The sequence below is a fragment of the Wyeomyia smithii genome, chromosome 1 (genome assembly GCF_029784165.1).
Source record: "Wyeomyia smithii strain HCP4-BCI-WySm-NY-G18 chromosome 1, ASM2978416v1, whole genome shotgun sequence".
NCBI lineage: Eukaryota > Metazoa > Arthropoda > Insecta > Diptera > Culicidae > Wyeomyia > Wyeomyia smithii.
The window spans coordinates 16,685,621-16,710,884 of NC_073694.1; the positions used below are offsets into that span (position 1 = coordinate 16,685,621).

The window sequence follows — 25,264 nt, forward strand, 5'->3', positions numbered from 1 at the left end:
TCGGGTGATGGCTGTTAAAAAAGGCTGTGGGAAGAAGCGTAAGGATTGCTCGGCACCTTGCCGACAACATTCGTGCAAAGAAGAGCAAGTTCGGCAATAGAGCGGCTGTGCATTGAAGGATGTGTGTACCGCATACTGATTGTTTTATGCAACCGTACATGCTATCGTCGACATGGGAATAAGGTATACAAAATTGTCCAACATTTTATCTATCCAACAACATATTGTTTATTGTTATCCTTTATGCGGTTATGCTGTTATTATCGTTTGAAATCTGACGCAATATTTGCCAGTTTCATTTCTTTTTTTTACAGAACGCATCCCAGTATAGAAAACAAAGACATAGTTCCACGTCAATAACACCGAAAGTCGTATATAAAAAATCAACGGTGCTGAATTCTATAACACCTGAATGTGACTTCCTCTTAGCAAAAATAAGTCCCTCTTATCGATAAAACTGGCCCAAAGGCCGCACAACGGCTCCGGGAATTATAATTGGCGATATTTGGTAGAAGGAACGAGGCTCGGCCTAGTACAACCGATAGCGTGTAATAGGAAGGGTAAATTCAAATTGCACACAAGCACGGATAAATAACAAGCATGCCACTTCTTAACAGCAGTAATGCTGAAAATAGAAGCGTGGGGTACAGCAGACACCCGGACATATCTTACAATATATCGATAATTGCAAGAGAAAATATATCAAAAATACGATGATTTTATTTTCAAGCCTTACGGTGTTTAGAAGCTGATTATGAGGCTGAGAATACCCAAATTTTTACCAAAATATCGAGTATTTTCCGCTTAAATCTATGACAGATTGTTATCCCGATCATTTTGAAGTACTAATCGCCATTTTTCGATGTCTTCATATGAGCCGAACTGTTGACCAGACAGACCATGTGCCGTCGAACGGAACGGAACGACGCAATATCTGGGAAGTAATGCGAGCGTTGCCATGCAGTAGAATCACTTTTTGGGGTCTTTTCTCTGCTGAATATCGTTTCGCAGCGTGTATATTCGACCGAGCCGATTACATAGAACCATGATCAGGCAGTGATGAATCCATTTTCATCACTCGTCACGATACAATGAAGAAAACCCTTCATTTGTAGCCGCTGGGCCAGTAAAAGGCGTGGAAACGATGCTCAACGTCTCTTGGCTTCATGTCATAAGGAACCCAAGTTACAACACCGAAGCGTGTTCCTGCGTTTGGCATCGCATCGGTTCTCATCGAGCAAATCCTCCAATCAAGCGTCTACGAAGGTTTTTGGCCTTCCTTCACGCGGACAATCGTCAACATCGGAATTACCATCTTAAATCAATCACGACACATTGGTCCAATTAGAGTAGCAGTTCCAAAAACTTTTTTCCAAATCTTGATGCGCTTCAGCCGCTGTTTTCTTTGCATAAAATGAGAAAACTAACTCTTCCCGGAAATGATCGAATGAACGTGTGAAATCGTGTGTTGACTTTCGTAAATGGCAAAAAAAAATACTGATAAAAAGCTGAATCGACTTGAACATTACGACACAGCCGCATTTGTAACAAATTTTCTAACAATATTCATCAATGTTGGTTCTTAGTTTTATTTAGTTTTGAGTGGCTTTGAACTTATCTAGCATCGAGAAGCGCGATTAGTTATTTTTAGTTTAATTGGTGATCATTTATTGTGTTAACAGTGTCAAGCCTTTATTTTAGCTTGCTACAATTTTGAGTTTTATTTGGTATTAATCTTTTTAGCTTTCTGAAAAGTATTTAACAATTTTAAACTGAATATCATATTTTTTGGTTTTTTAGATAGATAGTTTTTTATTGGATGTATGATTCGAAAATAGTGCACACAGTCTTGCGAGAACTGAAGGTTCTTTCAGCAATCCTGACTTAAATTTGCAATTGTTTGTCTCCCTGAATGATTCTAAGTTTGATTTGCCATCATTTTGTTTATTGCCAAGACTAGCTTTTGGATTTAATTTTGATTCTCCTCTATTTAGTATGCAACAGCGGCTTTTGATGCTACATGCTACGGTTTCCTGATCGACCATAGTAACTATTCGGTTGCATAAGAGTTGATTGAAGGCCAAATGTGTTTAAAATAAATCTCATTACATCTGTCTTGGAAGAACTTTTCAGCATCACCTGAATTCTAACCACTTTTGCTGTCGCGATCAATCCACCGTTGCTCAGTCCCCGTTCGATAGCGCGTTACCCAGCGGCATCCGAGTAAGCGATAAACAAGGTCATACACAAACACAACCGTGCCTCTCTGCCAAACCTCTTCCAGTCCAGCCATTACAACAAAGTATGCGTGTGGGGTGGCAAATGTGTACACGAAATGCGAACGAATTCCAAGAAGCGTACAATAAATCATAACCCAAGAGGCGCGTGTCGTTCCCCGTGGCGTGCTAAGGGAACGGTACGGAACGTGGAACCGGAAGCTTCAAGGACTCAGGTCTCCGGCTTTCGCTGATAGCAATCGGTCGGCGGCAGCAGTGCGAAGGGTCCAGTCCGGGGAGCGGCTAAACACTTGTTGGTTATTTTGCTGTCGCTTCGAAAGAATGACTCACATCTCGAAATTGATCACAGAAATAGAAATAATTTCGATAATTGTGTGTGATCGAATCAGGGAACTCTGAATTCAAAATTCATCACCCATCAAAGTTGATTCAAGATTATATTCTCCGTCGTAGAATAATAAAATATCGCGATTGCTTATTAGTAGGCGACGACGACGACAAAGTGGCGGGTAACGAGCATGCCGGACGTTTGTCCCTTCCATTTTGTTCGTTGCGTGCGCCAACGAAAAGGTGGGCAGATGATAGCCAATTCTCTTCGCGAAATAAGCCTAATTCATAATTCATGAGAAGGCGACTTTGAAATAGTTGTCGCAGGGCGGAGGGCGGCGGTGGTTCGCAGTCGCAGTACGCTTTGATTGGCACGTCTCTATTTTTTGTTTTGCCGTTCGAACTCATACACGTACCCAATCAACCACAAAACCCAACGCACCCGCTAAAGGTATGTTGTCGTCGTCGTTATGGTGCAAAACGATCGGACCAGAAGTGAAAATTTGTTATTTTTATCAGCATCAGAACGGGTTTATTAATATACGCCACTAATACACTAGCGTACGCTATTTATAGTTGATCGCATTTGGTTTGGGCGGTTGCTGTGTGCGATGCGACGTCAACGTCGACGGTCACAAGGTGCGGTGAGGTGGCGGTGGGAGCAATTCAAAATTTATTAGGGCTTTTTTGTCTTTCTTCCAGAAGGGTAGAGCAATCACTGTGAAACCCGAAGTTCTCAATGATGGTTCTCCCATAAAAGTTGAACATATTCTCATAGAGTAGTTTTCGTTTGCATTGAGCTTCACCCAATAATAGGTTAGTGATTAGCGAAAATACTGCTAATTTAAATCCCAAATGAAAAATGCGTAAAGGTAAAATAGGATTCGTATGAGAAATATCAGATTAGACCGCTAGGTGGATTAATTCGTGTTTTTTTTTTAACTTTTTCGTTGGCTTACAACAATGCGACGACAAGTGACGCGCACTCACCGCTCGCACATGTGTTATTACCGCGGTAGGAGACTACAGAACGCACGCTGTTCCGAGATCAGGTCGTAAATTTAGATTACTACTTACATATCACCACATACACGAACACATACCACAAAAATGGCGCATTCACACTGAAACACTGAACAACGCAGCGTCGTGTCGTCGTCGTCGACAGTGACAACAACGTTGACGCAATTCGATTCCCCCAAGCAACTGAACAAATGTGTCAAGTGACACAAAACGTTAACCATCTGGCTGATTAGAAGGAGAAAGCCGCCCTACTAAGCCGCACTCACAGGTGTTATTCGATCCAGCTACTAGTGGATGATAGTGCGTCTCCACCGCTGCGAAGTCAAAAGGGAACGCATGATTTTTTTTTCTCAGATTGAGTTTGAGTTGAGTAACCCTACGTTACACTGGTTTTGTTACTGGCGCTCGGAACTAACAACCGAACCGCGGGAGGTGTGGCTGAGGTTCTAAATTTAACCCTGTGGGAAAATACGACACCCGGGAAGTTTAAATTCCGCTGGCTTTTTTGTCTTCTTTTTTCTTGCATTCTCTCTCATTCCTCCTGTGGTTGGTCACAGCTGAAAGACACGCACTATGATGATAGTGAAAGTTTGTAAGTAACTGAAGAGCGGGAAGCATAAGTGGAACCCTCGGCACGGACAGGCACTTGTTAGTTAGTGCTGTTTACTGTTTCGTGTCTGGTCTGGTTTGATCTGGTGGATCTTGGGCGGAAAGTAATCAACTTTATCGGGAATAAAATTTTATGGTTGACAACTTTGAAGTTGGGTTATTTTTTTCTGTCTTCTAGAGCCGACTGGAAGTAATGAGATCTCGGGGTAATGTGCGCTAGTCTTGTATTTGTAATATTTATGGAGTCCCCTTTTGGACGAAAATTAATTTGTGTCTTTAATGCTGCCATTCTAAATGTGGGTGTCTGGTTCGTATAGGATCAAGATATGTTGTAATTTAATGATAAAAATTCGGAATGGGGATTTGTGTTCAATTAGTGTCTGCTACTACTTTCAGTTTACTGAATGCAATGGAAATCGATGCAATCAACCAAATTAGGCAATCACGACAAACATTTGAAGAGGGTCAAAATAAAACTGAAATAAAATGGAAAGGCTTGCAAAAATGTAAACAATTGAGGAATAACTTATAAACTATTGACCAACTTTCTAAAAAATTACATCGAGTTGCTACAATCAACACACTTCAAAATTTACGAAAGGTAAAACAAAACTGTTCCTCATATCTCGTATGTTCAAGAGCATTCGTTGTGGTTAACTGCTGTCCTGGATATCATTTCGGTCCAAGATGTTCCACATTGGATGACTTTTTGCCATTTAAGACTGTTCAGCAGAAACCGGATATCGCCATCTTGGATCTCAGAATGGTGTCTGCGGTCGATTTTCAACCTCTGAGCATCATTCCGGTTCAGGAAATACAGGCAAACTTCGATATAAGGTACATTTCAAATTTTGATTTGTACTTTATATCGAATTGTACCTTATATCGAATCATGAAACATTTTCAACAATAGGGCTTCAAACGCTTTATTTTGTTGTCTTTTGTCTACGTATAGTTTATTTTGGAAATAGTATCCAACTATAAGTGTGGACCGACTTGTTTTAAATACAATAAAAATCACATTTTTTTGCTTTTTTGGAGACTTTTAGCCGCGTCCAAAAAAAAGGTAGTCTAGAGCATTAAAAATTAAAAAAAATTCAAGCCGTTTTGTTATTGTAACAATATCGCACGCTTAGCCTTGGGACTAATAGCGGTCTCGATCAACTAGATTATAGTTGAGAGAATTCGTTATCGATATTGTTTTTGGCACATTTTGCATGTGTAGGATAAGTACAACAATACACCGTGCCCCAGTGCTGAGTTGAGAAAATTTCCAGCTCGAAAAGTTCCTTGACTCGATCGGGAATCGAACCCGATATCACAACCGTGTAGGCCGACATCGCTAACCACAGAGCCACGGGGACCACTATGTTTTTATTACTAGTTTTTTTTACCATTTATTTACAAACATACACATTGTTGTATCGAAAATACTTCTTTTTTTTCTTCTTGTTGTTTTTTAATTTTTGGTGAATAAGAACCATGAATATCTGCTTACGGCTTGAGATTTTTTTCAATTATTTCTCCGTTCCTTAGGATTTCGAAGCTTGCATTTTCCTCGTTGAATTTTAAAATGACCGTTTGAACTAACTATTCATTACACATAAAAGTGGCTCAGAAATGCACATTGCATAGTGGTTTAAAACGTGAAAAACGTTGACGATCCTCTTGAGTGTAAAAATGCCATTTAAATGCTATGATGTATTTGACAAATTTTGTTTATATCTTAAGGAGAAACTTTTGATGCAAATAGATTCTTGATTAATCTGCCTAAAAGTGAGATGATAATTTTATATTTTTTCTTACCTATCAAATCAAAGTGAAATCTTTAGCAAAGTTTTAGATAATTTTATGTAGAAAAACTTTGCTGAAGATACTTTGGTTCTATCTCATGAAAATAGACTACATACAGGTAGTTTCATAAACGCACATTCTAAAAATGTCTAAAAAAACAAATACCAATAAACTTTTTGGAATGTGTTTTAAGAGGCCTACTATGTCCTAGGCATTTTTTCATATTTGAGAAATACATTATTCTGCTGAACATACTTTAAGCATATTTTCAACTTTTTCCTAGGTTCTATGACGTTTTTGATTAAAATGCTCTTTTGACGTAGGACTACGTCTTTGTTTTCTATACTAGATTACACTTTGTGAAAATGAAAATGAAACTGGCAAATGTTGCGTCAGATTTCAAACGGTTATAGCAAGCGAACGACTTAATGCATCTTAGTCATTTATATTTCGGTGGATAGATAAAATGTGTAACAATTTTTTGATAATATGTTCAACATTGTTGCTTTACTGCTTAATGGTGGAAAAAGGTGAAAAGTTTCAAGGTCAAGCTTTCCCATACATTTCCCTTGTTCTTGGCTTGCTTCCCAAGCACAGATAACAATAACATGGACGAAATAAATTCCACTGCCTACATATTTTGACTCAACAAAGTGTTTTGGTTTGTTTGTCTTTGTCTAAGCTGCGTGGCCACGCCTTAATGGTAAAAATCTACGCTGAACTCGATACAAAAGACTGCGTGTGGAAAATTCAGCTTCAGTTTAGTTTGTTCCACAATAGCGAGTGCGGTGCAGCCGTTAAAGCTTTGCGACATTGAGAAACGAGAGCTGCATACGAGTCAACTTCCAGGCACCGCGGAGCATGTTACCTGTATTCTGCACACGGCAGCAATAATAACCATTGTACGCTGCAGGATATTTTGCTGGCACAGCTGCTGGAGGGCACAGCGGAGAGCAAATTTTATATTTTATCGTTGCTACCGGTGGTGGTGTGATTATCAGCATTCTGTAGCATACATTTCGAGCTGAAGGTTATCGAAACGGTTCTTTTTAGAACTATAAATGCTTGAAGATAAGAGTTACGAGAATTTTCACAACTACTCCTAGTGTGAAATGTCCATCTATTTCTCAATAATTATTTTTACAATAACGACCAGGGCGCACCAAAGATAAACGGTAGTGTTGCCTGTGAATAGTTTATCACAACAAGATATAACCCTCATTTCAAGAATTTTCACTGCTAAATTGAGTGATTTTCCGGTTTAATTGTTTGTTTGTGTTCACTCGAACACCGTTATCAGTCAAATATTAGCAACGAAAATTAGTTAATCTAAGAACCAGAGTGACTTTCGCAGCGGGAAAGCAAAAACTTTCTTTTGATGCTCATGAAAATCACTCAGTAGTATTGAAGATGTATTGGTTTGTTTCTCTCTCTTTCTATAAGCTACGTGGCCACGCCTTAATGGTAAAAATCGACGCTGAACTCGATACAAAAGACTGCGTGTGGAAAATTCAGCTTCAGTTTAGTTTGTTCCACAATAGCGAGTGCGGTGCAGCCGTTAAAGCTTTGCGACATTGAGAAACGAAAGCTGCATACGAGTCAACTTCCAGGCACCGCGGAGCATGTTACCTGTATTCTGCACACGGCAGCAACAATAACCATCGTACGCTGCAGGATATTTTGCTGGCACAGCTGCTGGAGGGCACAGCGGAGAGCAAATTTTATACACGGCCAACAAAATAATCGATGCTACCGGTGGTGGTGTGATTATCAGCATTCTGTAGCATACATTTCGAGCTGAAAATTATCGAATCGGTTCTTTTTAGAACTATAAATGCTTGAAGATAAGAGTTACGAGAATTTTCACAACTACTCCTAGTGTGAAATGTCCATCTATTTCTCAATAATCATTTTTACAATAACGACCAGGGCGCACCAAAAATAAACGGTAGTGTTGCCTATGAATAGTTTATCACAACAAGATATAACCCTCATTTCAAGAATTTTCACTGCTAAATTGAGTGATTTTCCGGTTTAATTGTATGTTTGTGCCCACTCGAACACCGTTATCAGTCAAAGATAAGAAACGAAAATTAGTTAATCTAAGAACCAGAGTGATTTTCGCAGCGGGAAAGCAAAAACTTTCTTTTGATGCTTATGAAAATCACTCAGTAGTATTGAAGATGTATTGGTTTGTTTCTTTCTCTTTCTATAAGCTACGTGGCCACGCCTTAATGGTAAAAATCGACGCTGAACTCGATACAAAAGATTGTGTGTGGAAAATTCAGCTTCAGTTTAGTTTGTTCCACAATAGCGAGTGCGGTGCAGCTGTTAAAGCTTTGCGACATTGAGAAACGAGAGCTGCATACGAGTCAACTTCCAGGCACCGCGGAGCATGTTACCTGTATTCTGCACACGGCAGCAATAATAACCATTGTACGCTGCAGGATATTTTGCTGGCACAGCTGCTGGAGGGCACAGCGGAGAGCAAATTTTATACGCGGCCAACAAAATAATCGATGCTACCGGTGGTGGTGTGATCATCAGCATTCTGTAGCATACATTTCGAGCTGAAGATTATCGAATCGGTTCTTTTTAGAACTATAAATGCTTGAAGATAAGAGTTACGAGAATTTTCACAACTACTCCTAGTGTGAAATGTTCATCTATTTCTCAATAATCTGTTTTACAATAACGACCAGGGCGCACCAAAGATAAACGGTAGTGTTGCCTATGAATAGTTTATCACAACAAGACATAACCCTCATTTCAAGAATTTTCACTGCTAAATTGAGTGATTTACCGGTTTAATTGTTCGTTTGTGTTCACTCGAACACCGTTATCAGTCAAACATAAGAAACGAAAATTAGTTAATCTAAGAACCAGAGTGATTTTCGCATCGGGAAAGCAAAACCTTTCTTTTGATGCTTATGAAAATCACTCAGTAGTATCGAAAGTGTTTTGGTTTGTTCCTCTTTCTCGAAGCTACGTGGCCACGCCTTAATTGCAAAAATCTGCTCTGAACTCGATACAAAAGACTGCGTGTAGAAAATTCAGCTTCAGTTTAGTTTGTTACACATAAGCGAGAGCAGTGCAGCTGTTAAAGGTACGCGACATTGAAAAACGAGAGCTGCATACGAGTCAACTCAAAATATTCATGGTGCGATTATCAGCGTTTTGTAGCACGAATTTTTAACTGAATATTATGGAATCGGTTCTTTTCAGAACTATAGATGCTTGAAGATAAGAGTTATGAGAATTTTCGCAACTACTACTAGTGTAAAATTTTCATGTATTCATGCATCGTTAGTTTTAAAATAACGACTATCAAAAATAAACGGTAGTGTTACCTATGAACAGTTAAGCGCAGCATATAATAATATTTAGTTTAGCATATATTAAATATTTAGTCCTACGTCACCATTCCATACAACCCCTAGGGCTGTATACCTTGTAGTATTTTAAATCAAAACTTGTTTCAGCTGAGAGAGTGTTCAAGTGCGGTTTATGAAAGAAAAACTGGGTTTGGAACATTTTTTCGAACATTTTTTTTCGAACATTGTATTTTAAATTTCACACAGATTGTTCAGGGGTCAAACTTCAAGTTAATTTTTTCATCTGCTCCCCCGTTCCCATCCACACTATATCATGTTTTCTCGGCAAAATTAATTTTTTGTACGTTTTTTCAAACTTCTGCTGAGTGTAACGTAATTTATGGACACTTCCTAAATAATCAATAGTAAGCAGAAATGTTGACAAGATAACCAGTATGTTGTTTATAGAAGTTTCCATACCAATTTCGGAGTTATTTGTAACATAATATAAATATGTACCTTATTTCGAGGTAAAAAGTACCGTATATCGAGTGATGCTATATCGAAGGTACCTTATAACGAGAGTTTGCCTGTACCAGTGTTATTTTCGAAGGCAAACTGTGATTGTTTTAATAGAGCGAAACAATCTGTAGATTAGTTATTGCGTATTGCCCTAAAATTCAAGTAACAATTACATAGTCGTAGTACTTTTACTATTAATGAGAAATAATGTTTCCTTTTTGAAAGACTCTGCCAACTGCACAGAGTATACTCTTAACATAATCGATTTAACGATGAAATGTAGAGAGTAAATCGTTACAAGTCATTATTCATTGCTCATGACATTACATCACGAAGAAGCTATCGGTTCGAAGGAAAAGCATACTGCCAAGTGCTTTATGGCGGTAAATCGGATTGCTGCTGCACCACGAACGCGAAATGCCAAGTCGAATACTTATATTGTAATAGTAATAGAAAAATAATGGAAGAAGAGTCATACAACCTTTTCAGGTTCACAAAACCGATTTTTTCTTTCCTTCAGCATAATAATGCCAACTCACTTATCAATAATAATGAAAGCAATATGTAATCGAATACCAGGACTGGAAGAAAAAAGGAAATAAAAACACGTCTGGAAGCCAACCACGTTTTACATCCATTAGACCGCGTGACACAACACCGGCAGCTAAAAATAAATGCTGATAGTGTGTACTGCTTCATCGCTGCCGGTCCCTTTTGATCAAGCAGAACGCGATTCGTTCTTCGCTTTTGTGTCCCGAAAAAAAAAAACCGCTAGAAGTAATTTTTTGGTTTCTATTTTCAGCAACTTGATCCGGTTTCCCCGTTTGTTTCTTTTTTCTCTCTGCATAATCGATTTCTAACAGTGTTTCTTTTTTCCACTATTCTTCGGTTACCTTTGCAGAAATGGCACGCGACTCCACGATGGGACGGGACCGGGTTCTGGTGATGCCCAGCACCGGCATCGCACTGGATACACCCTCGACATCACAACCGGCGGCTGGACCGACTGACATCAACCAACAGATACTGGAGGTAATTTTTTTCTGTTTTTTTTTTTTAACCCAGAAAATATAATCATATTTGCGTAGAAGATTGTTATGCGTAGGATTGACTGACACACGACTTTTAAATATAGAGCTGGAAATGCAGGTTTTCATTAATTATTTAATGAGAAAAAAACGAGAACGGATTTGCACTAACTAAAAGGAGAATTAGATCATAGTAAAATTATTATCAAATTTAGCTTACAATCACTAAAAAATATGCCCGATGGAAAATTAATTTTACTTAGAATTACTAAAAAAATGCTTCTCGCAGTAAAAAAAGAGAATAATAATCAATTCAGTTCAGAATCACTGGGAAACACTTTTGAATCTCAGAAGCCCTAAATAATCCTAATTAAGACTCAGAATCACTGAAAATCAATCAAATGGGACCAGGAGTGACCGACTAGACTATTCTCATAGTACTCAATATTGTGACTTAATGCGCCGCCGGTCATGTACTTGCAATCAGGTTGGGAGAGGGGAGGGATTTGTTAACGTGACCTTTGTTGTTTGAAGACCGTGTTCTGCACCTCCACAAAGATCACAGAAAGGAGATGTTTCGTTATTAGAGGTACCATTCCCTTGGATCAGGATTATTCTTGATAAGCTAAGATAAGCTAAGAGCTATCTTGGGTTTTCGTCAAAACTGGCTATGGATTCAAGAGACATCATTCTGAAAATGTATAGCTAAAAACATTAGGGACGATTTTTTTTCCAAAGGGGGGGACAAATCCCCCCCTTAAAAAAAAGGACGATTATGTTATTTTAATTTCTATGAGAATACGTAGTTCCGTGATTTTGTACTGAAATAATTCAAAAACTTCAAAATGCACTCTTATTCTACCTGACATGAAAACTTAGCACAACTATTTCCCCTGAAAAATATTCCAAATTTTTCCAAATCTGCCATTGCAATGCTGAGAACGACCATTTTCAAAAAAAAATGAGAAATTGTCTTCAAGACACAACCGCATGACTGATGTAGAACTACTTACACTATCAACAAATTGTTCAACCTTGTTTGGAGTCTTTCATTAATGAGTCACAATGTATACTAACCCAAGTAACACCTGTAACGCTGCAACATCAAGTTATAAACATGTTGTGAATAAACTGCAAGAGAAACATTAAGTTTTAATCAACTCCTATTGATATTATATATCAGAATTAAAGATTGATGTTGTATATACATTACAAATTGTTGTTAAAACTGATTTATAACATGTTTATAACCGACCTTTTTCTTGAGGATATATTGCTTCAGACGGACAACGGGAGCAAAATGGTGAAATCAATTTTGAATGTGTTTGGTGGTGTGAATTATTTCTTCTCGATCAAGCACAGTGCAGATCAAACATATTAATATCGAAATAAAGTTCTTTTACATAAATTGTGTGAACAATTTATTTAAAGTAAAATATATGTATTTTATATTGGCTCCGCCCCTTGCGTTTTTTGAGTTATTAATAAAATGTTTAAAATTAAATATGATGCTAATCGCAACCTTTGTGCTGCCCCAACAGTGGCACTCTAACAACACACACTGAAAATAACCGCGCTGCTGCTGAGACATGTGACCAACCGCGCAAGTGATTTGCTTAAGCCGAAAGAAAATTCGGAAAGCCAGCTGATACTAGTGCAACCCGCTACTGCTACTGCCGCAATTCGCTGCTGCTACCATCACAATCCGCTACGCTACTGTCAATGTTGTGGACTGTTCGTCCGGTTCACCTTCCGCCTGAAGAATATAACTAATTTTACCAGAAACACTCGACGGGTGCTATAAAATAGATCCCGTATTTTTGCTAAGTTTCACCACATTCTCTCATTTTCTTAGACGAATGGTTCCACAATTCGCATTTAATTTTTGTATCCAGCGAAAAAACATCGATGGTGCTCTAACACACGCAACGCTATAACCCATGTTGCGGCTTGGAACATCAAGCGGTTTCTTCTGCTTGCTGTTGTGTGTTGCATCATGTCACAACTGAGCAACTGAGAGACGACGAAATTCATTGTTCATGCTGATTGATTGAATCGAGTTCAAATTATTTCTGTAAAGTCGAATTTACCGGCTTTGTTAAGGCGTTCTAACAGAGAAGTTTGCTGTTCAAAATCGGATATGCTGATCGCAACCGGGGGGAATACAGGCACTCTGACAATATCAACTGTAAGAGGCAGATTTTGATTGCAAGGATCCAGTACAGAATGTGTTGTTGCCAAATCAAAGCAAAACTTCATCGCGGGAAAGAAGCCCGAAGCCTTCAACAGGCATGTCGAACTGTTTACTGCTACGCTGCTGCTGAAATATGTGAGCAACCGACAAGTGAATTGTTTAAGCCGAAAGCAAATCTGAAAAACCAGCTGATATTGGCTAAACCCGTTGCTAACTAGCTACACTATTCTGTCTACGGCTAACTACTTTTCTGTTGACCTTTTAAGGGAAGCCAGCAATTTCAATAAGGCTTGACAATTTTCAATAGAACAATAGTCCGCATAATCAAACAACATATTTCGGCGTTTTGGGCGGATGCGTGCATAATTTTCCAATTGATTGCTGCAAGAATGTAGGAAATCGGTTGAAAACAAACCAAGTTGTTCACTTCAATTGTACTGATGGGAGGATTGATTGACACAGAAGTTGTGGTTGGTGGTTGTGAATGCGTGTTTATTCCTGATGCCGGTGGGTTTAGTGGAACACATTTATATGACACATTCTACCGTGACGTTACAACGTTTTGACTATTCTGTTGGCATCATTTTAATTCTAACTTGATTTTTTTTCTCATGAAACCCTTTGATATTATTACAGATTCGGAAAGTAGACAAAATTTCCTATAAGAATGATGTATAAGAATTTTGTTTACTTTGTTTATATTACTTAGGGGAGTGAAAATTTAGCGTGACGTTACAACGCGCGAGAAATTGAGGTGTCGGGACTTTTCTTATAGAAGTCAAAAACTCTGCTCTGTTTGGAATTCTATAACAATTTCTTCTTCCACGATTTGATAACAAATAATAATCGAACATTTTGCCGTGTTTAGAGTGCCTATAACTGGTAACATCTATATTTGAGAAGCTTTTATATTTCGTGACGTTACAACGCTCATTTTTCAGCAAGGGGTATTCTCACTCCGTTGTAACGTCACGAAAATATGAATCAGTCGATATCCATTATTTATCACATATTTCTAAGACATTTTCATAAGAATTAGTTCAATATCTGATTTTATATATTTCTACTTCTACTTTATGCACTTGGTTTGTGGGGTTATCCATAAACTATGTAACAAATTTACTTTGTCGTTTAATGTTTGTAAATACAGAACCAAACTTAAACTTGGAGATTTTCAGTGAAGGAATGTGAGTTATGATCAAATCAATTCTTTTCATAAGTGACATATGTATCATAAATATTCTCAAAAGTGTCTTATATGACATTATGTGTAAAACATATAGAATTTATCTTTATTGTAGTTTTTTTACAATGTCTAAGTACGTTAGCAGTTTATTCAGCATTTATATTGAAAACAAGTTTACAAATGTGTTCTTAATTCCAACAAGAAACTATTCAAAAATTATAAAAACCCAAAAATTCCGCTTTTTAGTTTTTTTCGCTCTCATATTATTTCCTTAATTTTTTTAAACTCACACTACTTACTCAAGAAAATTCGAGTGCATTTTTGCCGCTGAAGATTTTTTCATCTAGACTTGCCCCCAAAATAAATAGCTGGCTTATCCCACGATATGGTGCTGGTCGTTCAAAAATGTTCTTTTCATCGTTAAATGTGGTGATGTCACGTCCCATAATTGCGATAACCATCACATTCGGAAGATTGGCTTGAGCGATGCGGACGAAGTTTTCATTTAATTAATACGGTTACCTTGCGTCAATAGTTTTTCTTTTAGGTAACATTCACATGTTACGTAACGCGGAAGTTGACAATTTTCAATCCCCCCTCACGCAATGCATTGTAATATAATATAATATAATATATATATTTTTGTTAATTTTACTTGAACTTTGCAATTAGTTTTCTAGTTTCTTAAACACTATAAATTTGACATTTACGTTTTTGGAAGGTTCAAACACTACAGAATCTAGGAAAAATATTTACTTTGCTGAAATATGCATTTCAAAAATTGGTTTGTTGGTGTAGCTTCGCAGAGAGTGTGTCATATGAAAAACTCAAACAGCTTCCTGAACAACACTCTGCATGAGTTTGACACTTAACGATAGAAAATTAATATAAACAAATTGATCATATTTAGTCGATTTTGCTTGGCGTTGTTAGTTCCAAAGGTTATCGTATAGTACATGATAAGTCCAAGAGCACCTTCGTTTAAAAATGCAAAGAACCTACATATTCGTCGTTATAAGCACAGGTTTTCTGTGTAATGCTGGCTCCACTATCATTTAGACCTCCAAACCGATAAACTGTATCGACGGTAATTGGAACATATGTGGTTCCAACATTTGCACTTGGTGGTACTGGAACACATTTGTAGGAGAAACTCAGACAGCTTCCAGAACAACAATCACTGTGAGTTAAACACTGTTAGAAAAAAAAGGGACAAAGTTCTTCCCATCTCGTTAATAGAGTTCCAGTTTCCACCCCTATGTGACAGGCTAAAGCAAAACGTTGTTCTACATTAAAAATGTTTGGGCCTTTATGGGTTCAGCTTGCTCTGCATATGAAATAAGACCCAAACAATTTGTCACTCACACTGAACACTGAATGCACATGATTACCGTTCACGCAGCTGACAATGAGTTTAAAACAAGCGCATTTATCCAGCTTTTTACGCACCATAGGGGTTACTTGCGGTAAAGAGCATCTCTTGCTCGACTAATCTGCCGATTATTCCTTACAGCACAGTACGGAAAACAGCAATAGTTTCTTCTTTTAGACCGAGTGATTTTACCGAAGCCCGTCTAAAAGAGAAATGTTTGATGCCAATTTAGTTATAGTTGTTTCAATATCAAGTGAAACACTTCGATCCGATTTTACCTTGCTCAGGATGATTTGTTTTGTCAATTTAAAGTTCGAGAGAAACACACGATAATCGATAACGTTCTCATTGAACGGAAATAAATACCATATAGGTACTCATTTGAAGGAATTTTTAACAGTCTTCAGCAAAAATTCACCTGATTGATACATTGTAATTACTCTACTGAACAAGAGAAGTGAAAATTGGATTTCCAACCTTGTAGTCAGTAAAAAGTGCCCATGATTGGATGAGAATCGATAGAATTTACCTAAAGTAAACCCTATGAATATTCAATCAATTTTCACATTTAATTTTTCAAATTTATTCATATTTGCGAGTGAAAGCAATAAAATTAATTGAAACTATTTAGAAAACATAACTAAATTGTAAATTATTAAAAAAAGCTAAAAATCGCTAAAAAAACTTTGAAGGGGTTCACTTAACGCGTGACAACTAAAAATTTGGATTTTTTTAAGACTCACTTACTCCACAACAAACACGCTCACAGAGAAATGATAGTATGTATATGAAAGCTCCTCTCTCTCTCCTCTTTAGGTCTGTATTATTTGTTTTTTTTTTTTTCATGCATGCCCGGTTCTGTTCAAATGGCGCCGAAACAAGGAGCATTCCACAAGCGCATTGTACAGTTCGCTATGAACTTAACAAAAATTATGGCAAAAGTTCACGGTAAAGCATTTTGAAAGCGCAAATCTTTCGGTTTTAACTGTGTATAACTTCTTGAAAACTTTAACAATAATCCACCAGGAATGTAGTGGAAGATCGGCCAGAGCAGTAAACAGAAAAGAATTTTTCCTTTTTGTCTAAATCATGGTTCAAGCCTAGTAGCTTGGTTATCAATCAAAATGTATACCAGAGCGATTGTATGACCAAAATTCTTATTCAATTTCTTTCAGAACATCATACCGATGAAAAGTTTATGTTTTGGTCAGATAAAATATCATCACTTTACGTCAACAAAAAACACAAGCTCCATTTGTACTTCAAGTACGCAACCCAACGAATCTACATCAGTGTCTATACAGAATCAAAAGAATTGAGAGATGCATTCGAAAAGTCGACGTGAAGGCCGTATAACGCAACCGTATAACGTATAACGAATTGTAATTGTGACGCGGTGATGGTAGGAGGAACAAGGTTTCGATAAGACTCCTTCCTCTTGACAAAATAAGTCCTTCTTATAATAAAACTGATCATAGGAATATTTATCCTCTCCAGGGAATTGTAATTGGCGATATTACCACGGGGAACGAGGTTTCGATAAGACTCCTTCCTCTTAACATATTATGTCTCTCTTAGAATAAACCTGGCCAGAGAAACGTTAGGTGAAGTCTCACTCCAGGAAATTTTAATTTGGCGATATTGGTAGGATAGAAAGAGGCTTGGTATTGTAGAGCAGTAAGCACGGATATAAATGAAAAAAGCGTATCATTTACTTCAACAGTGATATTGGCCAATAATATAAAGTGCGGAATACAGAAAACACCTGGGCAATATCACAATAGATCAAATGTCTCTGGTCGCAGTGCTGAGTCCACACAGAGAAAAAAAAAGAAAGGTGATGAAAGGAGCTGGAGAATAAACCCATGTTTAAGTCCCTTGATAGCTCCTATGCAAGATAAGTTAATTTATAGAGAGAGAGAAATAAAATAGTAGAAAAGGAACCAAAAGAGTCCGAACAGTGAGCGGAAATTTACAAAAAGAAGCAGAAAAAAAATAAAAAAAAATGTCAAATAAAATGAGCAAAATGAATTCGATTGTTCCAAAAATGTACTCGACATTTTTAATAAACATATATACAAATAAAATGGGAAAAATATATCGCGTGAATACTGTTTTTTAGAAAATCCTCAGGAAACAACAGCGCAAAACCTGCATAAAGCGCAGTAATCGAACATAAAGGCACCACATAGAAAGAGTATGCAGAAGTGCAACAAAATCCACGATATCTGTTAAAATTGTTGTTGAAACAAATTCAAACTAAAAAGTTAAAACAAAATAGAGAATTATTAAAGAATAAACAAAATAAAATGAAAACACGTCATACCTTTAGTAAAACAATAACCAGGCAGCATAGCAAAATCTAGGGGGTAAGGGTATATTGGAAAATTTTCTGCCCTCTGAAATGCATAATAAATTAGGGAATAGCATAGAAAGTTTTTTAATAAATCGAAAAAAAAGAAGTGTACAAAAGTTAACATTCTATGAACAAAAATAATATGAAACTGGAAACATATGGTGCAAAAATAAGACCAAAACAGAGAAAAACATTGAAAAACAAATTTCAACAAGCTAAGAGAAAATTCTTTCATCATAGAGTGTTAATGGACGAAAAAATAAACGAAACTGCTTCGGATAGTAATAATTGTATGAATAGAAAAATGAGCAGGGAGAAAAATGAGGGAAAAAAATGACATAATTTTAGCTCAGAATCACAGAAAAACATAACAAAAAAGATTTTCACTTCATTTTAGAATGGTTAAAACCTTCTAAAAGTCGAAAATAAAATGATTTTAAATCTAGTTCCAATTTGATAGAAAATGCTCTCAAATTAGGCTTAGAATCACCGGAAAAAGTTGAAGAGGTTGTTTATAAGACACGACCGCAAAATAATGTGAGAATCACGAAATTTTTACGTCTTTTGTCAATATATATTTTTGCAATAGGTTTGGAAATATACTCGATTTTCAGTGATAATTCTATCTCAACTCTCTGTTTTATTAATTGATTGGTAACCTTGAAGGCGATTTTGAATTGTCATTCACCAATGACACAGAAAGATTCTAGTTCTCTTGTTATTCTTCTAAGTCACCGATGACTTTAATTCTCCCGCTATCCCTGGCTGAATTCCATACCATATCTAGTATTTCTGCAGCAATCAAAAATTCAATAATAGCCGTCAGATAGACGAGTGCTTGAGAACCCCTTTCTATGTTGCCGTAAGACGTAATTTTACGTCATAAAATCCCGAGCAAAATTTGGGCTCAATCTTTCGTTGTAAAACAACAAAATACTGAGCCAAAAGGAATGCTTCTAAATTGAAATCAATCTCTAACTAAGTTCAGAATTCGAAAAATGGTCATAAAGACCAAAACAGGGCATGATCTCAAAACTACTAAAAACAGCTTCTAAGGGCCAGAAATGGTTACAATCAGGCCTGTAAACGGTCAACGGTTTCATTTGATTTCGCTTCGTTAGTGTGCGTCGCAGTAGGCTTTCGCTTGAAAATGTAGAACGGTTCACGTACAAAGAACAGATGGTCAATTGACATACTCATATCGAAGAGAGGCACGCTGTTATTCGTTTGGCGATGTTACTTTGTTTTATTTCTGTTTACTCAATTCTCAATTTCAGTTGAGAAATTATTAGAAGATCAATGATACAATTAATTTCCAAAATATCCGCACACAACGTGCGTGATTTTCGTGATTCTAGAAAAAAATGTCACAATACGTTTAGAGGAAAAAAACGTCGAGTACTCGTATAATGTGTTTGTTCATCAACATCGATCAAAGTCGTTCTACCGTGACCATTCACAAGCCTGGTCAAAATAAGAAATAAACCCAAATTAAGCTTAGAAATGCGTTCTCCAGCAATTCTAAAAATTAATTAGTGGTGCCGTTCTCAGCAATAAATGACCGAGATCCGGCAGTAAATTCTAATAGCGAATTTCTTTATTCCACCAGCTCACCTCGTTTTGACCTGGAAGCGCACTAACTGCTGTCAAAACCCTTCTTTATTCACTCGATATTGACCCAGTTTTAACCTGGCGTGCCGCCGAAGCGCACTGTAAAATTTGTCAGCTTCAACTCACCACCGCACGCGCTAAGTTCGTAAACAATTATCTGGCATCTCTTTCTTACTTGTGTCTTAAATGGCGATGACGTTTCATTATTCCTCGGCAGTTTTGCCCGCACACAGTGGAATAAAAAAATTCGCTATAAGTGTGCAAGTTTAGTTCAGGATCAGCGGTTCTTAATGCTAGAAAAAGAAGAGAATGAAACACTTCTAAATCCCAGAAAATCGTTTCTTAATCCCAGATTAGGCTCATAGTTGCCTTGAAACAATGGATAACGGCCAGAAAATGCCAAAATAGAAAATAGTCACAAATGTGGTTCAGAAGAGCAAAAACATCAACCAAAGTTGAAGTATAGATCCCAAATTTAGATGAAATTGCTGAGAACCGCTTCTTAAACGCACCAGAAAAAAAAAATAAAAAGTAAAATAATTTTGCCTGGGGTTACAGAAAAACAATAGTAAACTAGAACGACCTCAAAATAAAACTAGAGTTGAATTCGCCTTTAAGGCCAAAAAAGAAAATGATCCCAATCTAGAGTCAGAATGATTAAAAAACGCTTCTGAAGGTCGAAAAAATCAAAACAGATCGAGCTCATAATTGCTGAAATATGAAGGTCAGAAAAGTTCAAAACAGAAAATACTTCAAAAACCAAACTTGAAAAAATCCAAATTGAGCTCAGAATCGTCGAGAAACGCTCCAAAAGCCTCGACGTCGAGAAGCGCTCCAACAGACAGAATCGCCGTTAGACACATATGAAAGCCAAAATAGGCCAAAACTATCCTAAGCTTACCTCAGAATTACTAAACAAAAACGCTCATAGAGGCTTAAGAAGAAGGAGAAAAAAGGTTAAAGTAGAAAATTCTGGAAAACGTCACCTTAAAACTCAATGTAGGTAGAAAAGTCTAACATAAAAATAATCCTAAAATATGTTCGCTGGAAAATGCTTTCAAAGACCAGAGTAGATCAAGACAGAAAATACTCACAAATTTTGCTCAAAAGTACTGAACAACGCTTCCGAAGCCCGGTAGGTCAGAAGTGAAAATAGCTCTTAATTAGACCCCCAACAAGCAAAAAAATCTTTTTTTCAAGCCGCAGTTTAATCCTGGCAGAGAGAGCACACCTAGTATCTTCGGAGTTTGTACGACTTTGGTGGTCATTTGTACATTGTTCAAAAAAAAAAATCATCAACAAACCCCCATTCATAAATATATTTGCGCCGCGGCCACGGTCGTCGGAAAAGGTGTGATTCAAAAGTTTTTCCAACGGCGCAATGTCCGCGCCTGGTGGATTTTTCGTTGAATAATAACACTATAGATGAGTTTTATTTTTGCACATCACTCTGCATGGGAGTAGCAAGCTCCGCGCATACACACACGCGGATATGAGCGGCCGATTCACAGAACGGATTCTAGCCACACCGGAGAACAGTAAGCAAGCAAGCAAAGGGAGGGGGGAACCAAAACGGCGGACGTGACCAAGCTTGGTTGGAAGCGAGTTCTAAAAATAGCCATGTAAACAAAGAAACAGTCTGTAGGTTAGATTAATGCCTAGCATGTAAAATGCCTCCACTTGTGAGTGCAATTTTATAGTTTTGATTTGAGTTTGTTTAGTTTTATTTTTCCCCTGGACTGATGGAACACTCTCCCTCTCTCTTTCTCTCTGTGTGATGAAAGTCACTTGGCGATTTAATTGTGGGACATTTAGATTACCGAAATTTATTACCCAAACAGACAGACAAGTTTACTACTAGCGGCGAGAGATAATTTGGCAATATATATATCGTCGGAAATTTAAAAAAACTCGGAATTGCGCTTGAACCGACGACAGACACCACGCCCGAGGGGAGGGGAAAAGTTTAAAAATAAAACATATTCCGCGATGACACGTCGTGGGAAACTTTTTCGCTTTCCGTTTGGCGTCAGAGTCGGAAAAGTGATCGTCAAATGAAAACAGAAAAAAAAATAAAAAGAACGCTGTGGGTTAGCTAAATTAGTTCTGTGGTACTGGTGCTGCTCCTCTGTCGTTTCGTATAGATAATTTATTATCATTTTAATTAGTTTTTTTTAGTTCTGTCGTTTTGCGTATTAAGAATTGGAAAATAACGCTTATTCGCGTGGAAAAAAAGATGAACGTTGATCGTTTCCGGTCAACGTTTTATTATGTCTAGTTGATAGATTTTTTTGTGTCCACTATGAACACTATTTTAGTCTTGAGTAAACATTTAAAAATGAGAGAAAACTAAATTAAAATTTAACCTAGGTAATTGATGATTCAAAAGACTGGCATCAAACTGAAAGAAAATAAAAAAATATCCAAAATTTGACATCGAACATCTCACATCAAAATTTAGAAATCGCTAATTGAGTCCATAAATTCAAGATGAATGTTTACAAGAAACTGATGAATTTTGTTGTTGTTTCCTCGCATTCTACAGCTCCGCAAGGAACAGGAGATGCAGAAGCAAAAACTTTGGCATGCCTTCCAGGAGAAGAACAAGGAGCTCGAGATGCAGCACCGGCAGCAGCTGGAGCACAAATTCCAGGTAACTTTCACCCACCGGGACAGACTTTACTCTGATCTTTCGAAATGTACAATAATTGTTTGGCGGCGCGACGCACAGCAGAAAGAAGCCTTACCGCATCGCAACATTGTTGCTGGTGTTGGTGGTAATTTCTGTTGTGCTGTCCAATCGCTGCTGCGTCCAAAACACAAAACAATTTGTTCACAACCGAATACGATACCGATATAGCTTGCGGCCTATCACACTACTGGCTACATCTTCCAGGAACTGCGCGATCAGCGGCTGGCCGAGGAAGCCGCCCAGCAGCGCGAGCGCCGCGAGCGGGAGGCAATGAAGCGCAAGGAGAAGCAGGACTTCAGCGCCAACGCAAGCTCCGAGGTCAAGCAAAAACTACAGGTGCGTATCCGTCGTTTGTACTCCGCTGTTGTAAGTTTTGTTCTCATTATTGTGTTCCCGTTTGTAGACCTTCCTAATACAGAAAAAGCAAGCAGCAGCCTCCAATGGTATGAGCTCACCGTCCTCCTATCGGAATTGGTAATTTCGCGATCTCTCGCGTGTAATTCAAGTCGAGATTGTCTAACTTTTTCTTCATTAACTGCAGGGGTGTCGTTAAGTCCTCCTCTGGTGAATCGATACCGGCCGGAGCGGTGTCAGCCAGTTCCCATCCATACAAAATTCCACCACCACCGCCATCGTCTATCGCCAAATACGATTCGGACTTCCCGCTGAGGAAAACAGGTGAGTCTACTCTAGACCCCTCTTCTGTCCCCCTTTAACTGGGGTCAATCATTTGTGTTTGCGTGAATTGTTTTTTTTTACTGCTTGATTGGCACTAATTACCGCGGTTGGAAGTTAGGGATCCAACCGAAAACCTTCGTTTAGCTTTACGGCCGCCAATTGGCAGTGTGTTTGTTACGCTTCAGGTAACACCTAACCTAGTTGAAACTAACGTAACGTACTAAACAACAACCAAAAAAAAACACGTTGGGTCCCTCAGAACACATCCAGCCAGACTGATTGTATCGATGTATGAAGCCACACCACTAACCGCTCAAAACAAACGCATGTGTTGTATTTTTGCCACAACAGCTTCCGAGTCCAATTTGCTGAAGATTCGCATCAAGCAGCGCGTCATCGAGAAGCGGGCCATGACCGGTCCGCTGGCAGCACGCCGACAGGAGCGTCTTCAGCAGGCCGCCCAGCGACGGCTGCAGAAGCAGTCGCAGGCGCAACAGCAGCAGCAGCAGCAGCACGCCCAACAGCAGGCCCAACATTCCCAGTTGTCGCATCACGCGCTGTCCTCGATGGCCGCACATCCAGCAAGTAGGTATCGAGAGATTTCACGACACTCTCTTCGATTTTAGTGAGATTTCGCCAGTTTAACACACTAGTGCACAATTTACTTTTTGGACGGACTTCGAAATAATCACAATGAAGCTTTATAAACATTTTTTAAGTTTTTATTGAAACTTTTTAGAGGTTTAACTGAAGTCCGTCCAAAGGCAGCACTGGGCACTAGAGGGTTAGTACTGGCGAGAATTTTTGAAAATATATCACGGGAAATCTGAGAGAGTGCTGCGAACTCCGAATATGAGTTTACGTGAAATTTCTTTATTGTGTCTTAGATTATTAGTAAAGTATAGTGTTGTGACGCTGGTGTTACTACTAAAGCAAACTAATCAGTGACAAACAAGTAAACAACTGCACGATTTCTACAAGTTTGTGTGCTAAACAACTAACTTGTGAAATGTCAAGTGTTGTAAGTGATTTAACCTAAGGGTCGTTCCTAAGCCACGTGGTTTAATTTTTGTTTTATCGTAGTGTTTTTAAGTCTTTTCAAAAATCTGATTACTATCTTCAGAAAAAATTGGTACATGAAAAGCCTCAAACAAAGTCTAGAGAAATTGTCTTCAGCGAAGCGGTAGAAAATACTGTCAAGAACAACTTTGCCGAAGACACTTTTCTTCCAACTCTTCTTGTTTTGGAGTTATAATGTTTTATATTAGACCAGTCTTTTAAATTAGAATTTTTAAACATCTAAATAACTGTAGCATTGAGAAGGCAATAAGGCTGTGCGAGATTTCGAATGATTTCGTATAATTTCGCAAAACTCGAAATTTCCCGAAATTTCGCGAAATTTCGGTTTCGCGAAATTGCCGAAAAATCTCGTTGAATTTCGCTAAATTCCGCCTAAAATTTCGCGAAATTAAAGTTCCAATTTCGACGATTACGAAATTTCGCGAAATTTCGGACCAAATTTCCGATGCACATTATTACATTATTTTGGTTTGTGCTCATTGCGACTATAAATTAAATTGAATATATCTCAACAGATATCTGGTATACTAAGTCAGTTATAGAAGAATAAACTCTCAGCCGGTAATTTTTGTTTTTAAAGACAAAAAACCGTAACATCATGCGGGAGGTATTTTTTATTCACGCAGAGCATAAAATTCATGTCATCACTGAAGTCAAATTCGAGGAATATGAAGCCGTCCAAATGCGCTACAAGGTATCTAGTAATTTGTTTGTAGGAATAAATTTTACGCATCTTTTACGTACATCAAAATGTGGTTATTTTTGCAGCCCACAAGGTTAAAGAGGTCACTTTTTGTCTTTCGTTTAGGAGGGCATAGCAATTTCTGTCAAAACTAAAGCTCTGAAGCTCTATATTACAGGCCAAATGTTCTATGCTACTCGACTTGTAAAAATTTTCAAGCGTTTTTTCGGATTTCTCTGTGTTAGAGGACTCCTCTTCGCACACCGTTGTGTATTTAAATGTGTTTTATCAGATAGTTCATTGCTATCACTAGGCTGACCAGATATCATGCCTTATAGTGTGCAGACAAAGTGATCGATGTGTTAAGCAGAAAAAGTTGTAATTGCCTGAATTTTTAGTATTGTTTCAAAACACTCTGACTTCAAAGTCAGCATAAGTTTCAAAATCGCCAGGTACCTTATCAAAAATATTTTAAACGTGTTATCAAAAGAGTATACTTGATCAATGAATGAATAAAAAGTAAATGGTTCGCTATCGTTGAACACATAATTGAGAAATG

At 37.8% G+C, this 25,264-nt stretch overlaps 1 protein-coding gene across 11 annotated transcripts in view; it reads left to right on the forward strand.

Annotated features, from left to right (window-relative positions):
* LOC129717311 (histone deacetylase 4) overlaps positions 1–25,264 on the forward strand; it is a 148,479-nt gene that overhangs the window by 85,506 nt on the left and 37,709 nt on the right. For 9 of the 11 annotated variants that reach the window (XM_055667181.1, XM_055667185.1, XM_055667215.1 and 6 more), the window contains 6 exons: positions 10,728–10,858; positions 22,119–22,226; positions 22,434–22,601; positions 22,669–22,739; positions 22,807–22,943; positions 23,295–23,528. In XM_055667181.1, coding sequence (XP_055523156.1) covers positions 10,728–10,858; positions 22,119–22,226; positions 22,434–22,601; positions 22,669–22,739; positions 22,807–22,943; positions 23,295–23,528 — 849 coding nt within the window. The remainder of the gene's footprint in view (positions 1–10,727; positions 10,859–22,118; positions 22,227–22,433; positions 22,602–22,668; positions 22,740–22,806; positions 22,944–23,294; positions 23,529–25,264) is intronic. The other 2 variants (XM_055667226.1, XM_055667232.1) reach the window with 2 other exon arrangements.